At 38.9% G+C, this 15,048-nt stretch overlaps 1 protein-coding gene across 1 annotated transcript in view; it reads left to right on the forward strand.

The window, feature by feature from the left end:
• The window catches only part of PPAT (phosphoribosyl pyrophosphate amidotransferase), a 15,902-nt gene continuing 854 nt past the window's right edge, over positions 1-15,048 (forward strand). Inside the window, exons 1-10 of the mRNA XM_052781014.1 lie at positions 1-81; positions 779-985; positions 3,141-3,253; positions 3,373-3,518; positions 4,775-4,847; positions 6,710-6,861; positions 8,118-8,245; positions 8,556-8,777; positions 9,582-9,702; positions 12,305-12,462. Of these exons, the coding sequence (XP_052636974.1) occupies positions 1-81; positions 779-985; positions 3,141-3,253; positions 3,373-3,518; positions 4,775-4,847; positions 6,710-6,861; positions 8,118-8,245; positions 8,556-8,777; positions 9,582-9,702; positions 12,305-12,462 (1,401 nt within the window). The remainder of the gene's footprint in view (positions 82-778; positions 986-3,140; positions 3,254-3,372; positions 3,519-4,774; positions 4,848-6,709; positions 6,862-8,117; positions 8,246-8,555; positions 8,778-9,581; positions 9,703-12,304; positions 12,463-15,048) is intronic.

Below are 15,048 nucleotides of genomic sequence, written 5' to 3' on the forward strand. Positions count from 1 at the left end.
ATGTATATCCCAATTACCACGTGTGATAGGGAAACGAAGGTTGTAAATATTTTCCACAGGCAGCAGCAGAAGCAGGAGTTTGTAGGAGGGCCTGGAATACAGTCTTAATTTCTACTCTCTGTGCAGTTTTTTCAGACTATTCTTGCTGCTCAGTTGTCTCCACATAGTACTTGTTGCCAAAAGAAGCTCCTGAGAGCTGACTAAAGAGTTATGATGCATTTCTGCTTTAGATAGAAGGCAACCTGGCTATATGAAAAGTTTGATTTAAGTAAACAATGAAACCTCTTGAAAAAAAGCTTTGCTTCTGACATTGGCAAGAATGACAATGCAATCTAATAAATATTAACATGGACCCAGTATAAAAGTAAATCCAATATACTGCTAACTTGTAAAAGGTATTCTCTACATAGAATTTCCTTCTCACAACGTTTTTCTTCTTTGCCTGTCTTCTGGCAGTCTTTTTTCTGGTGTTTTTAAACAACACAACAGTTCAGTAGTGTTTTTCAGAAGGTATATTTTTAGTCAGGGAATAGATTGTTCCATGAAAATCCTCAGCACAGAAATGTATATTGCTTTATTTAAAAACAGGAGTAATGGGATCTGATATATCACTGGGACACCTATTCAGATTCTTTCTTTCCCATGTCTTTCAGGTACTTGCCTTTCTCTTTTAAAGTTGCTTGTATTAATACTGTACCAAAAACAAACACAAGGAGAAATGAGGAGGTTGCCAGGAAAACAAAACCAAACAGAACTTTTTTTTCTTTTTCTCCCAAAGGGAATGGGTCTTATAAATCACGTCTTCAATGCAGACAGTCTGAAGAAGCTGTACGTTTCAAACCTCGGTATTGGGCACACGAGGTATTCCACCTCGGGAATTTCTGAGCTGCAGAACTGCCAGCCTTTTGTCGTAGAGACTCTTCATGGGAAGATCGCTGTGGCACACAATGGGGAGCTGACAAATGCTGTACGACTCAGGAGGAAGGTTAGCATCTCCTTTGGGAGGCTCTGGCATTGTTTCCGAGTATGAGGCAGCAATGAGCAATAAGTTTGCTATGACTTTTCCTTAATACCAAACTGCTCGGGGTAGCGAAAGAGCCCCCAAATCAAAATAGATCATTTTGGGGGAAAAAAATCCTGGGGAGGGGAGGCATTTGTAACTGTCACAGGGGATAATTCACCAATCCTCTAAAATGGAAAGCCACTGCCCGAGCATTCATGCAGCAATCAAGGAGTCGCCCACACACCACCTGAGACCTGAACTGCTCGGAGCAGAGTCCCTTCGCAGCAGGCGGGTGCCCTTCTGACTCCTCACACACACTTGCCCTCACCCTTGGGCCCTGCTTCTTCCCGCAGGCTCGACCCCAGGTGCCCTGAAGCAGAATCCCTAATCAAGGCCTTCAACATAAAAAGCATAATTTATTCAACCTATGGTGCACAGATTTAGACAGCTCGAGCTGGGTGCCTCTGAAGAGGGACCCCAAACACTAAAATCCCTGGGCAATTATACCCTTACAATCTAAGTTCCTGCCCCTCACACCATAGTCTTGTCCAACAGTAATATTCGGGTCTGGGGTTGTCTTCTCTCTCGTTGGGGCCTTTTTCTCATCTCTAGGCAGGTTCTTTCTCTTTCCTGCTTTTTAGGCTAGTTGTTACTGTCTCCTTTTCCTGGCTCAAACTGGCTCTGGGCCTTTGCGAACCTTCTTTCTCCTCCCATCAGAGAAGAGGTCAACGTTAAGCAGAAGCGTTATACAAGCTACAAGTTCTGCTTTATCATGAACAACTACTTTTAAGCAGCTAAACAAAGTCCTTAAAGCCCTCCAAAACACATTAACAGCCTCTATAATTTGTATACATTCCTGTGCTGTTATAACCTCATAAACTTCTCCCACTATTGCTGTGTGCTCTTCACCTCTCATTCAGGTGTGGTCCGCATGCTCATGTAGCTCAGCTTTGCCACCTTCCACAACAGATGGTCACATTCCTGTTAATCAAGTGAGACCATAACAAAAGACAACTTGGCTTGAAGCTCTGCTCCTTTGTGGTGGCTGATAGAAGGAGCAAATCATATGCTTAGAGTTAGGAGAGGCATAATAAGGTGAGGTAATTCTAATATGAAACGTCTGGTTTGAAATATTATCTTTATTTGTATTTCTGGCTTGCAAAATTAATCAGGAGCACTGTCAGGACATAAACCAACAAATGCCAGATTTTATAGTGTGTTTGGCTAGAAGGGTATGTGTTAAAGAACCAAATTAAATTTCAGCAGATGTTTCATTGTGAAATCTCTTCTATGATATGTTCCATCTAAAAGCAAGACTATATAATCTTGCATTGAAGCAAGGCAAGTGTATGGCATGCCCAAAGGAACCTAGCCCGTCTTTAATCAGAGCCACAAGTGTATGAATGGATGGGAGAAAAGAACAGCGGTGAGGAAATGTAGATGGAGAGTGGAGAATCAGAGTTACATGAGATGTAAAATTATTTCTAAAGATAAAAATTAGGAGCTATAATGCATACAGTGTTGAATGAGTTGTAATAGTTGGCTAGATACACTGCAGATTCTCTGTTCCCTTACAAGCATAAATACACCAAGGCAGAACAATTTGACTGACCGGGTCTAACAAACTTTTAAGTTGTGGGATTTTTTAATCCCACTCTGCTTCCCTTAACACCTCTTTTTTTTCTGTTCTTGCTTTGTGCCCAAACCACCATTCTGCCTTGATATCTCTTTCTGTATCTACTATAGGTAATTTCATATTTTTCCTTCTATATTTTACGTGTCTTCCCAAAGCAAGCAGAAGCACAAAGCTGATTAAATGGCCCAGATATGAATTTATGCCCAGATGTGAATTTATGCCCTGAATATTGGTCATATTAATTTTGGTTGCATGTGGAGCAAAGGAATGAGATGCAAAGGGAGAAATGTAGTACCAGGCATAGATGATTGTACCAGCTCTTTTTATGTAGTTAGTTTGTTGGAAGAAATTCGACATTCTTATGATCTGATCACCTGAAGGACTGATAGGTTTTAAAACGTTTGTTCATTGCACAAAGGTGTTGTTAGATTAAAATCTAAGCAGTGTTATGTGGGATTTTTTTTTTAATGTTGGTAACACTTTTGTTTTGTGTCCTAAAAGCTTATGCGGCATGGTGTAGGACTGTCGACCAGTTCTGACAGTGAACTGATCACCCAGCTGCTGGCTTTCACACCTCCTCTAGAAAATGACGATACAGCCGACTGGGTAGCAAGGTAAGGAGGATGGGTTTCAGAATCAAGAACAGCAATCTAATCTCAGCATGATATGCAGCTGTAAATGCACACAGCTGTTTGTGTGACACACGATTATGTTCACCTATGTCTCATTTCAGAATAAAAAATTTAATGAATGAAACTCCAACTTCATATTCATTGCTAATTATGCATAAAGACATAATCTATGCAGTACGTGATCCATATGGGAATCGCCCACTCTGCATTGGTCGCCTTATTCCAGTAGGGGACATGAATGGAAAAGGTAAACCATATATATATATATTCATATACATATATATAGCTTGTGCCTGAAATCACTGATATAAGTAATTAAAGCTACACTTATCGAGGTGTAAGTAGGAATATGTGATGCAAAAGTCAGTTTTGAAAATTCAAAACAAAAAAAAATGTTGGTAAGGAAAAAATAATTTGTAGGAAGTCTGCAAACATCTTTTCTGTTCTCAGCAAAAGGGAATGCTAGTCGCCTGATGACAGTGTCAGAATTAGGCAGCCCAACTGTAATAGAATATTTGTGAAAAGGTAATTAACATCTCATCACCTAAACAGGAAAGCAGGGATGAACAGAATCACAGAAGGGTTGAGGTTGGAAGGGACCTTTGGAGGTCATCTGGTCCAAATTGCCTGCTCAAGCAGGGCCACCTAGAGCTGGTTGTTCAGGACTATATCCAGTCCAGAAACAAGTCTGGTTTCTTCCTTTCACCAGTAGTAAGGTGGCCAAAAAGTGCTGGATTACTTACAATGTATTCCTAAATTCCAAGCACTCCCAGTCACACATAGTATAGTAATGGAACATTATACAGTCAATTTATGGGAAAAATTCTTTGTGTTGCTGTTTAGCCTGCATTTTCCTTGAAGTGAGATTAAAATCTGTTCATTCATATAAAAATTAAATAATTCAAAGGCAAAGTAGTAAATGCTTCCGTATCTTTACAAGACTTGGTAATTTTAACCACAAGAAAAATTATCAAGATTTTTTTAAAGCATACAAACTTTCCTACCTTATGTTACACAATTCGCTCCTTCCTGTGCCCGTCTCTGAAAACTCTCCTTACTGGAGTGCAATCCAGCATCCATTGTAATCAAAAGGATCTATCTATCAACATGTTTAGCATAGGAAAAGTAAGGAGTTTCTTGTGTGAACAAAAGTAATTATGTATATCTAAAGTCACTGTACTAGAATTGGAAAAGTTTGAAAGAGTGCTGAGATAACAAAGGTAGTTATCTGAATTGTCTGTCTTCATGAACTGTTACTTCCACTTCTGCCTAGAACATGTTTATGATGTTTAAGTTTGTTGTTGGTTTTGGTTTTTTTTTTTAAATAATATTACATAAACTTTGGAATGCTATACCTTATAGTTAGAAATTACAACAGTCTTTAATTGTGCACTTGGCAACCTAAACCATAGCAAGCCAGATACTGCAGTAGAAATGCAATTGGGGGGGGGGGGGGTAATGGTAACATGAATTGTGGACTCTAACTGAAATCTTTCATTTCAGGAAAAGATAACAGTGAAACAGAAGGATGGGTAGTGTCTTCTGAATCCTGTAGCTTTTTGTCTATCGGTGCAGAGTAAGTGCCCCAATTCTCACTTCATCTGAAAGTTCTCCTCAGGCAGCGATTAAATATTAAACCTCAAATTGCCAAATATCATAACATATAACGACGTGAAAGACACCAAGGATTAGTTTGTTGGGCTGTTTGGAGGGGGGGTTTTTTGCCAGTCCTGTTTTTTGCCAGTTTATTTTCTTGAACAGGTTAATGTAAAAGAATTACATGTTCAGAAAGTAGCAGTAAAGACAACTTTACTGTTGTAAAGTAAATGCCTCTTACTTGTTTCATTAAACCTGGTTATCCATATAACTTTTTAATTTTAGCCTTGTTTGCAGCAGAATCGTTGTATTAAAAAAATCATTCTTGAACTACAGAAAGGTTACCCTGGTAGCTCACAGGCTGGACTAACCTGAGCTGTAGCATATGCTCTGACAAGCCAGCATCCTTGTTTGAAAAAAATTATGGGCACCTGAAACTATTTCCATGCGTGCAAACACCCATCAGAGCCAAAATATGAGATGACATTCATGTTACCTCTCTAGCTAAGGTAGTCTGAAAAGAAAGTTGTGATACTTTCTCTGGACAAAAAGAGAAGGGCAAGAGCCTCTTCAGGAGACTGCAAATTGATCTTTAGAAGTTTGGAGTGGAAGGCAGTTGTGAACTAGAACATATTTAAAGTAAGAAAGATTATGAGGAAGCATATTTAATTTCCTAATCAGACATTATAAAAATGTGCATTTGGGGACTAGACTAATAAGTAAAGTTGGATCCTCTTCAAATAAAAAACTGTGAAAAATTGCATTAAGAACACAACTACCGAATAAAAAGAAATGTAAAGCAAAATCAGGAAGCAACATGACTGTACTTCAGAGGTCTTTTATTCCATTCTGCAATGTTTTGTTGTAGGTGTGGTGTTCTGTGTTCTTTTGCTGTAACTTCTGCCCTGTCTCCGTAGGAACTATTAGCTGTTGGTAACAGGGGCTTTCTTGAGACAATTTATTATACATATGCATAAGAATAACTGTTTTCTGAAACTTCTTCAAAATCTCTGTTAAGAGAAGCTTACCATGTAGAACCATCAGCTGAAGCCTGTGGGTTTTAAAAAGGCAATTTTGTCTAAACTTCTTCTGTAGCCAGTGCTGCTGCCTGCTAATGCTAGTATCTGACCAGTGAATAATCAGATTTGCTCACCTCTGATTTATATCTCCAGAATATTTCAATATTTTTGGATAGATTTAGATTGAAATTGTTAGAATAGCCACCTGAGGACTCAGTAAAGGATCTAGAAAAATGTTTAATAAGGTTAAATATTGTCACATAATAAACCTAATACTATTCCATATTTCTTTAGGTATGAGAATGGGAATGTACATTTCCAGTCAGCTTTATGCCATTCAGGGGTAGCTGCCTGTCACCACTAGACAGATAGTTCTCTAGATACTGGCTTGCAGGGCAGGATTTTTTTGGCTACCATCTTTATTCTTGATTATGTTTTTTATATTGCATTATAATGTTTATTAGCTTTCATAGAAAAGTCCTCTAGTATTGATCCAGGACTAAATTATTAAAATACATTTAATCTCAATTAAGGCTGTACTAGACTGAGTACTGTACATCTCACATATAGAAAGAATACCATGATTCTCTGGTACTAAATCTTAATTTACTGCTTTTGGGTATTAATTCAGACTGTTTTAGTAAGGGTCACTTGTCTTAGTATGTTGGTCTTAAAACACTGCAGGTCAAATCCTAAGATAGAAGCAAATTGTCATGTTAGGATGTTCAAAAGCATTTTTTCCTGTCAGTTGAATCTTGTTTGTATTTCAAAACTATCATCCAGGTTCAGGACATTTCTAAATGCTATGTATTTCTCTTTCAAGGTACTATCGTGAGGTCCTTCCTGGAGAGATTGTGAAAATATCCAGATATGATGTCCAGACACTGGATGTTGTACCAAGACCTGAAGGAGATCCGTCAGCATTCTGCATCTTTGAATATGTTTATTTTGCAAGACCAGACAGTATTTTTGAAGGTAAGATGACGTAACATACAAAGCTCTTCCCTAAATAGTGGGAGACGTTATCCTGGAGAACAATGACTCTGGAGAGGATCTGGGATCATAGTAGGGTACCACTGAATGTGAGCTTGCAGAGCAGGGCTGGGACAGAATAGGTTGGCACAGTTCTTCAGGAGATAAAACTCATCAGGAGGAGCATGTAATATCACCTTCCTGTTCCTGGCTGTGCATATGGCCTCAGTCAGGCTGCCTGCATACTCCTGTGGATGGGATGAAAAGAGCCACAAACATAATTAAGGTAGAGGAAATATCCCTTAAACATGAGAGACTTAAGAAAGGAACTTTACTGGTTCTTGGAAAACTTTCTAAAAATTAGACTTACGAAATAGGATCTGCAAAACAACTTCATTGCGGTGTTTTCTTTGCAAGAAAGGGTTATTTCAGGAAGATGCCTTTAATATAACTTGTAAACCTATGCATTATCTAAGTACATGGGGTTGTCAGTCTAATGCTTTTATTGCTATTTCAGTAGAAGCCCTCAAAAATTGCCTCAATGACAAGATATTAGCCAGAACTCTCATATATAACAAACAAGCTCTTCTTTGTTTTCTATGGCCATGCCATCTGTTGATCCTATACAGTTCCCTGGCTTTATAAAGCCAGTTTTACCCCACATCCCTTTTTTCATGATCCTCTTACCCTTCAATATCCTCACTTCTTGCTTTCCTTAGTACTGCTGCTGTATCCTTTGCTGTGCCTCATCTCATCACAATACCTCCAGTTCCCTCCCATGTTGCAAATTTTTTAGGACCTTAAAAGCTTCTGGGGCCCCTTATCCCCTTACTAAATTTGGGGTGAATTTTGCCAACTGATTCAAAGTTAATAAGCGGGCAGATGCAGACTGACTGAAGGATTCCACAAACTTTGCTGGAGAAACCACCCTAAAAATAGAATATGCACATTATGAACAGGCAGGCATAATTTCTACTTCTTTCCTCCTGTAAATAGATTTTGTAACATACAGAGGACCTTTAGTTACCCGATTAGGGCAAACTGGATTTTAATTCTTTGTGTAGTGACATGAATGTGAATGTTAAAATATGACATTTAGGAAGGAAATAAAAAATCACCTTATGTGAGTGACTGTTTATTAGTTCTAGAGCTTTTCTCACTGACTTCTATGCCTGCAACTTGCCACAGAAATTTGTACAGCAAACTGAGAGGAAATCTGTATTATGTATACCAGGAAAAACACTTCTTGCTGTTCTTAGGTCAGATGGTGTATTCAGTCAGGAGAAGATGCGGGCAGCAGCTTGCTATTGAAGCACCCGTGGAAGCAGACCTAGTCAGCACTGTTCCAGAGTCTGCAACCCCAGCAGCTCTTGGTTATGCTCAAAAGGTATATGTTAACTTGCCTTTTTTTTTTCTCCCAAGCATATTTACACGTATCTCTTTTTCTAGTGGAGTATAATGGTATGGGCCATTAGAGTTTTGTTTTGATAAAGCTTTATATCTTGAGTACGCTGGGAACTCCTGTTGAGTCATCAGCACTTGTTTTTTCTGTCATTATTCCGCTATATTAAGGTATTTCAAAGTTTTTTTGGTTACTGTGAAGTCATACTAAATCCCAAGGTTGCTTTAAAAAAACAGTAACTGAGAAAAACCAGTTCTTTAGATGCTAATTCTGTTTAACTGTCTCCTGTTTACAGTGTGGACTACCATATGTTGAAGTACTCTGTAAAAACCGATACGTAGGAAGAACATTTATACAGCCAAATATGAGGTTACGGCAACTTGGTGTTGCAAAGAAGTTCGGTGTTCTGTCTGATAATTTTAAAGGCAAGCGAGTTGTTATCATTGATGATTCAATTGTGAGGGGCAATACCATTTCACCCATAATAAAACTACTGAGAGAATCAGGAGCCAAAGAGGTAAGTTAATTTTCAGTCAGTACAATACAGATGTAAATAGAAGATTGATGGGAGGGTAAAGCACAGGGTTTGTCTTCATTTGTACTACACTTTTTTTCCTTATTTAAAAGAGCAAATGTGCAAAAACACAATGGCTAGTGCATGTTTATCGTGAAGATAGGTTGAAAAGTTTCTTTTGTATGACTGTGATTTTGGGGACGTTAAGGGGGGAGGAACAGGTCTCCATTTATAAAGCACTATCTGGCAGGTAGAGAATGGAAAACAGATTAGGTAAGATCAGAAAATCAAGTATTTCGGTGTAGTATTCCTGACCTATGGGTGACTTGTGTTACTGCATTAAGTACATCCACATACTGCAGTAAACAGGCATGTGCCTTAAGTCACCAGAGCACAAAATTTTTAATTAAGATTTTTCAATTGAAACAGAATGTGCAAGTCTGTCACTGGAGAAAAAAGTGTTCTGTAGAATATTTGACTTTGTAACTGAAACGTGCATCAAGGATTGAACACCACAGAAGAAAAGCAAAATCAGGATGGATTAATATTATTAATAATAAATAATAAAATAAATTCTTTTTAATAACATTAGGAAATACTGTAAAAATAAATTCTAAAACTGTCTTTCTCCTGATGTGTTGGCATCTGAAAAAAACTTTAACTTACTTTTAACCCTTTCGTGACTTCTGTGTAGTGCTGTGTTCTGCTCTTCATAATTATTTTACAGAACTAGAACTTTGCTATTGTGTTATGATCTGCTGACCTTTACCTTATAGTTGTCTGTTTTGAAACTGTATTTTTATTCAGGTGCACATCCGTGTGGCTTCACCTCCCATAAGATTTCCTTGTTACATGGGAATAAACATTCCAACTAAAGAAGAACTCATTGCCAACAGACCTGAATTTCATGACCTTGCAAACTATATAGGTAAATGCTACTTTTTCTTTTTTTTCTTTTTTTTTTTTTTTTGAGAGAGAGATTTTACCTGTAGACGTTTTATTGTCTACATCAAAATAAAGGACAACACATTAAGGCAACAGTGGCAAAACTGACTAAAAAATCATAAGGTTGATACACTAAATCTCTGCATTGTGAGTACCCTACGGATCAAGCCAATTTAGTTACATACTTTTTTTTAACACAGTTAGTGAATTATATTTCTCCAAACAATAGAAGGCATTAGAATAATTGCATAATCATAAGTTACAAATAAGGTGTGACAACACAACTTTCCAATAATTAGAGCTCCTTCTGGGAAAGTGCGGTGGGTTGACCCTGGCTGGATGCCAGGTGCCCACTAAAGCTGTTCTATCACCTCCCGCCCCCCCCCAGCTGGACAGGGGAGAGAAATAACAAAAGGGCTTGTGGGTCAATAAGGACAGGGAGAGATCACTCAACCAATTACCATCATGGGCAAAACAGACTCAACTTGGGGAAAATTAACTTAATTTATTGCCAGTCAACCAGAGTAGGGTAATGAGAAATAAAACCAAATCTCAGAACACCTTCCCTCCACCCCTCCCTCCTTCCTGGGCACAACTTCACTGCCATATTCTCTACATACCCCCTGCAGTAGCGCAGGGGGATGGGGAATGGGGGTTGCCGTCAGTTCATCACACATTGTCTCTGCCGCTCCTTCCTCCTCAGGGGCAGGACTCATCATGCTCTTCCCCTGCTCCAGCGTGGGGTCCCTCCCACGGGAGACAGTCCTCCACGAACTTCTCCAACGTGGGTCCTTCCCACGGGCTGCAGTTCTTCACGAACTGCTCTTGTGCGGGTCCCTTCCATGGGCTGCAGTCTTTCAGGCACAGACTGCTCCAGCGTGGGTCCCCCGTGGGGTCACAAGTCCTGCCAGAAAACCTGCTGCAGCATGGGCTCCTCTCTCGATGGGGCCACGTGTCCCGCCAGGAGCCTGCTCCAGCGCGGGGTTCCCATGGGGTCACAGCCTCCTTCAGGAACCCACCTGCTCCGGCGTGGGGTCCTCCCCGGGCTGCAGGTGGAGATCTGCTCCACCGTGGACCTCCATGGGCTGCAGGGGGACAGCCTGCCTCACCATGGTCTTCCCCACGGGCTGCAGGGGAATCTCTGCTCCGGCGCCTGGAGCATCTCCTCCCCCTCCTTCTTCACTGACCTTGGTGTCCGCAGGGTTGTTTCTCTTACATGTTCTCACTCCTCTCTCTGGCTGCCGTTTTTCCGTCTGTCCCAACTTTTTCCTTCTTAAAAAAATGTTATCACAGAGGCGTTACCACTATTGCTGATTGGCTCGGCCTTGGCTAGCGGCGGGTCTGTCTTGGAGCCGGCTGGCATTGGCTCTGTCTGACATGGGGGAAGCTTCCAGCAGCTTCTCACAGAAGCCACCCCTGTAGACCCCCCGCTACCAAAACCTTGCCACGCAAACCAAATACAGAAAGTCTTTACAACAACGAACAACTTTAGGCAAAATACCAGGAAGAAAATATGCGGTGAAAATTTGTCCTGTAATGAAAAGCTAATGTAGTTTCACTTTCATGAGATATTCATAAAAATATGTTCGGAATTTGTAAACACCCACTGATTTTTCCACAAATTTAAATTTATGTAAATAATTTTAACTGCATTCTATATTTCACTTTGAAAGACATGACATTTGAAACTAATCAAAGAATGTTAAATACATCCTCAGATCTCTAGAATGAGTCATGTTTGCAGCAGAACAAAAGAACCAACAGCTTATGTTGCTTGTGATGTGGTAAATAACGTGCTTTTCATCAGGGTTATCAGCAACAGAGTCATGTGAAGGCTTGTGAGTGAGGAGATCTACATATATGGCCTAATGTGCTGCAAAATATTATTAAAAATGGTTTAAGAACATAGCTGTGGTTACAGTTAGGAAACTGTAAACTTGGATTTCCTGTGTTTAAATACTTACTCTCACTGTCTAATATTGCAATGAATTCTTTTCCCCAAAATTATTGTGAAGTCATGTTGAAATATTTCAAGTTTGTAGGATCTCATTTTTAAGTATTACTCAGAAAATGATGAGTGCAAATGATAGAAAACTAATGATGTGAAAAGGCTATCAAACTCCTACTGCTAGAACATTTGCATAAACTGCATACTGAAGTTTTTTAACATGATGGTCTTCCCCTCCTTCAAGTCCCAGTAAGGGTTTGTAGTCCTAAGTGCTCAGTTTGGGAAGCACCAGCCACACACACATCTGCTTCCAGACACAAACTACAGGGTAACTCTGGGAAACTATAGGGAGTCTTAATACACACTCTGGACTTTGCTTCTATTTTTGCAGTCTGTGTGACATATTGGTTCCCAACTCAGAACCTTCTGTCTAGATTTCAGTGAGTCTGCTCCCTGCACAAAGAATTTGAGAAGGGCAAGGCTTATTATGGTCTGATAATTTCTTATATCCATTCTCTTTAGGTAAGGTGATCCACCTGGCATCATAATCCTTACAATAATGCGACTGCATTTCTGAAGAGCATTGCATTTGGTACAATACTGCAGCTTTAACTGATGAATTCTGTATTTCCTCTAGGAGCAGACAGTGTTGTCTATCTTTCTGTGGAAGGGCTGGTATCGTCCGTGCAAGAAAGCATAAAAGCAAGACAAGAGAATGAGAACAGCCTTAAAACCCAGAAATCACGTGTTGGAAAGATTGGTCACTGCACAGCGTGTCTCACTGGAGAGTATCCCGTAGAGCTAGAATGGTGAATTTTTAGTGGATGGACATCAGTTCATCTGTTGTTGAATGTACCTTTTTAAAAGATGCTGCCTTGCTAATAGTCTTCTTACATTTAGGTAATACAGGAAGCTTATTACAGCCAACTAATTACGGTTACTAAAACACATCTTTACAGTAAAGACTTACAGAAAGTCTGATGTGCTGATGAAAACAATGTAAGCAGATTAAAATACAAAATCGTATAGTTTTGATGCACAGTTGTGCCTTCTATTTTCTCATAAAATATTATAAAAACCAAAGGTTTTTTAATTATGTAGCAGCCCCAGAGTTTTTTGTTTCCATCTCGCCCCAAAAGATATCTCACAAGTCATGAATTGTGTGGTGTAATTTCAAATTATCAAAGTCTTAATGCAAAAGTATGTGAAGTTTGCTTTTCTCCTTAGGAAAAATACCAGATTCTGAAGAATCAAATTGCTTCCTCGGCAGTTCTTGCTTAGGCTTTTAAGACTAGAAGTACCTAACTTTTTCATATATAGCTAAACAGCCTTTATTAATCAAGGCCTTTGTAACAGATTCTATGAACATAATGTCTAGCATATGATTTTAAAAAATGAAGACTCAGGGAAATGCTCAGCCAAAAGCTCTCTAGTTTTATAACTTTAAAATTCTTTTTTTGAAGTCCCATGTAATTACATTATCTTCGTGTGCTTTTATCAGTTCCAAATAGGATATGGAAGGAGAAAAATACTTGGCGCTGCCATTTTTTTTCTGTTTTACATCTTGTTTTCTCCAGGATAAGTCCTGACAATTTCTGAAGTCTGAGCTAATGCTCAGTGTGCTCTTCATATGTCAACATCCAAAGTAAACTGAAAAATAAAGTCACTTTTCATTTTTAACAGTAAAAACGATATATCAACTGGAGATTATGAGTTGTTTTGGGTATAGTCTTATTTTACTACATTACTGCTGTTACAATAAATGTAATGTTTTTAAAAAAAAAGTTCTGAAGAACCACTACCTATTGAATGCATTGTATTTTTTAATTGGTCACAATTACATGGTTACTTGTATACATGAAGATCACTTGGACAATGAACCACTAGCTGAAAATGCAAAAGCACCTTTTGAAAACTATTGCAAATTTACGCACAATTGTAAAAATATTTTGTATACCTCAGTTTTTTTCACTGAATACCAGGAGCTTAATTTTAGATTTTCTATTTAATATTGTGTATTTTGGCCTTATAATTGTTTGTGACACTGTTAAAAAAAAAAAAAAAAGTAAAGTTTAAGAGCTTCTTCCTTCCCCATCATCTTCCATATAGTTGAGAATTACAGCACTGGTGATTAAATTCAAAAGGGAGCTTTCTTACACGGGATTTGTAGCAATTGTGCCCAATAGACAATCACAACATAAAAGTCCCAATTCAAGAAAGCATGTAAATAGATATAATGAAGTCAAGACTGTGCCTTGTGTAATGGAATCAGAACCTACTTGCAGTCAAGCCTATGGGAGAATTTAGATTTTCATGAGCATCGGGCTCTTACTGTGTGTTCTTCACCAAAGCCCAGATCTGCATATTGGAAGGTGTATGTGGATCTCTTCTGTCTAATTAGCAAGTTTGGTTTTTTTAACAGAACTGTAACAATTCATCTGGACAGTAAATTGAGCAAAAAAAGAACAGGATGGAGTCACTCTGACAGCCCCCTCTTCCAGATTAACCAGGGAGTAGTGTGAGAAAACACAAAAACTGTCATTAATGTTTTCCACCTTTCTTCTTTCCTGCCCTCAAAAGAGCAATCATTTTTAAAAGAAGGGATAAGTCGAGCTCTTAGTTTATAGATATTGTGGGGAGCCCTTTCTACTTGAGATAAAAACTTTGGTGCACAGTTTTATAACAATGTTGCAAGCAGAAGTCTATTGATTTACCTGAAATTGTCTATGGAACAGACTGTAAATGAAGCTTGTGCAATAACATGTTTTCAACAAAACTGGTGTTTTTGAAGTCTGGCTAATAATCGCTTAAATGTGATTTGAGCATTAAGTGGCATTAATTCTCATTTCAATAAAGTGAGACCTAATGCCTTTTTTCCTTTCCGTTATGCATGTGAAATTACAAGGTCTGATACTGTAAGCACTCTTAATTTTTAGATACACTACATGCCTCATCTTTAGTATGTGTTTTTCAAAACCTTAAGTTAAAGGGGAGCTACCTTTCAAGTGTCATTTTACTCTCTGACAGCTGGATTGCTGCTTCAGGTTACCAGGCCTTTTTTAATCCGTACAGTGGACACACACACACACAACGAGTACATTGAGGGAGAAAACTCCTCTGGTTTTAGGTATCGCTATTTGTATTATTTTAATGTTTTACTGTGAAACCGTTTCTGCTGTATCACCAATGTGCAATTGCGCCAAATTATCATTTAAAAAATGTGACAAAACGGTAGAAAAGCTGCTGTCTCACTTCTCCCATGCGTAACATTAAATATGGTTATGAACTGGTCTTCTCGTTCTCTCTCCCTTCATTCCGCTCGCCGCCAGTACGCATCGAAGCTTTCTCTATCATGAAGTCACCCCGAAAGCCCCTCGAAGC

The sequence above is a fragment of the Harpia harpyja genome, chromosome 2 (assembly GCF_026419915.1).
Source record: "Harpia harpyja isolate bHarHar1 chromosome 2, bHarHar1 primary haplotype, whole genome shotgun sequence".
NCBI lineage: Eukaryota > Metazoa > Chordata > Aves > Accipitriformes > Accipitridae > Harpia > Harpia harpyja.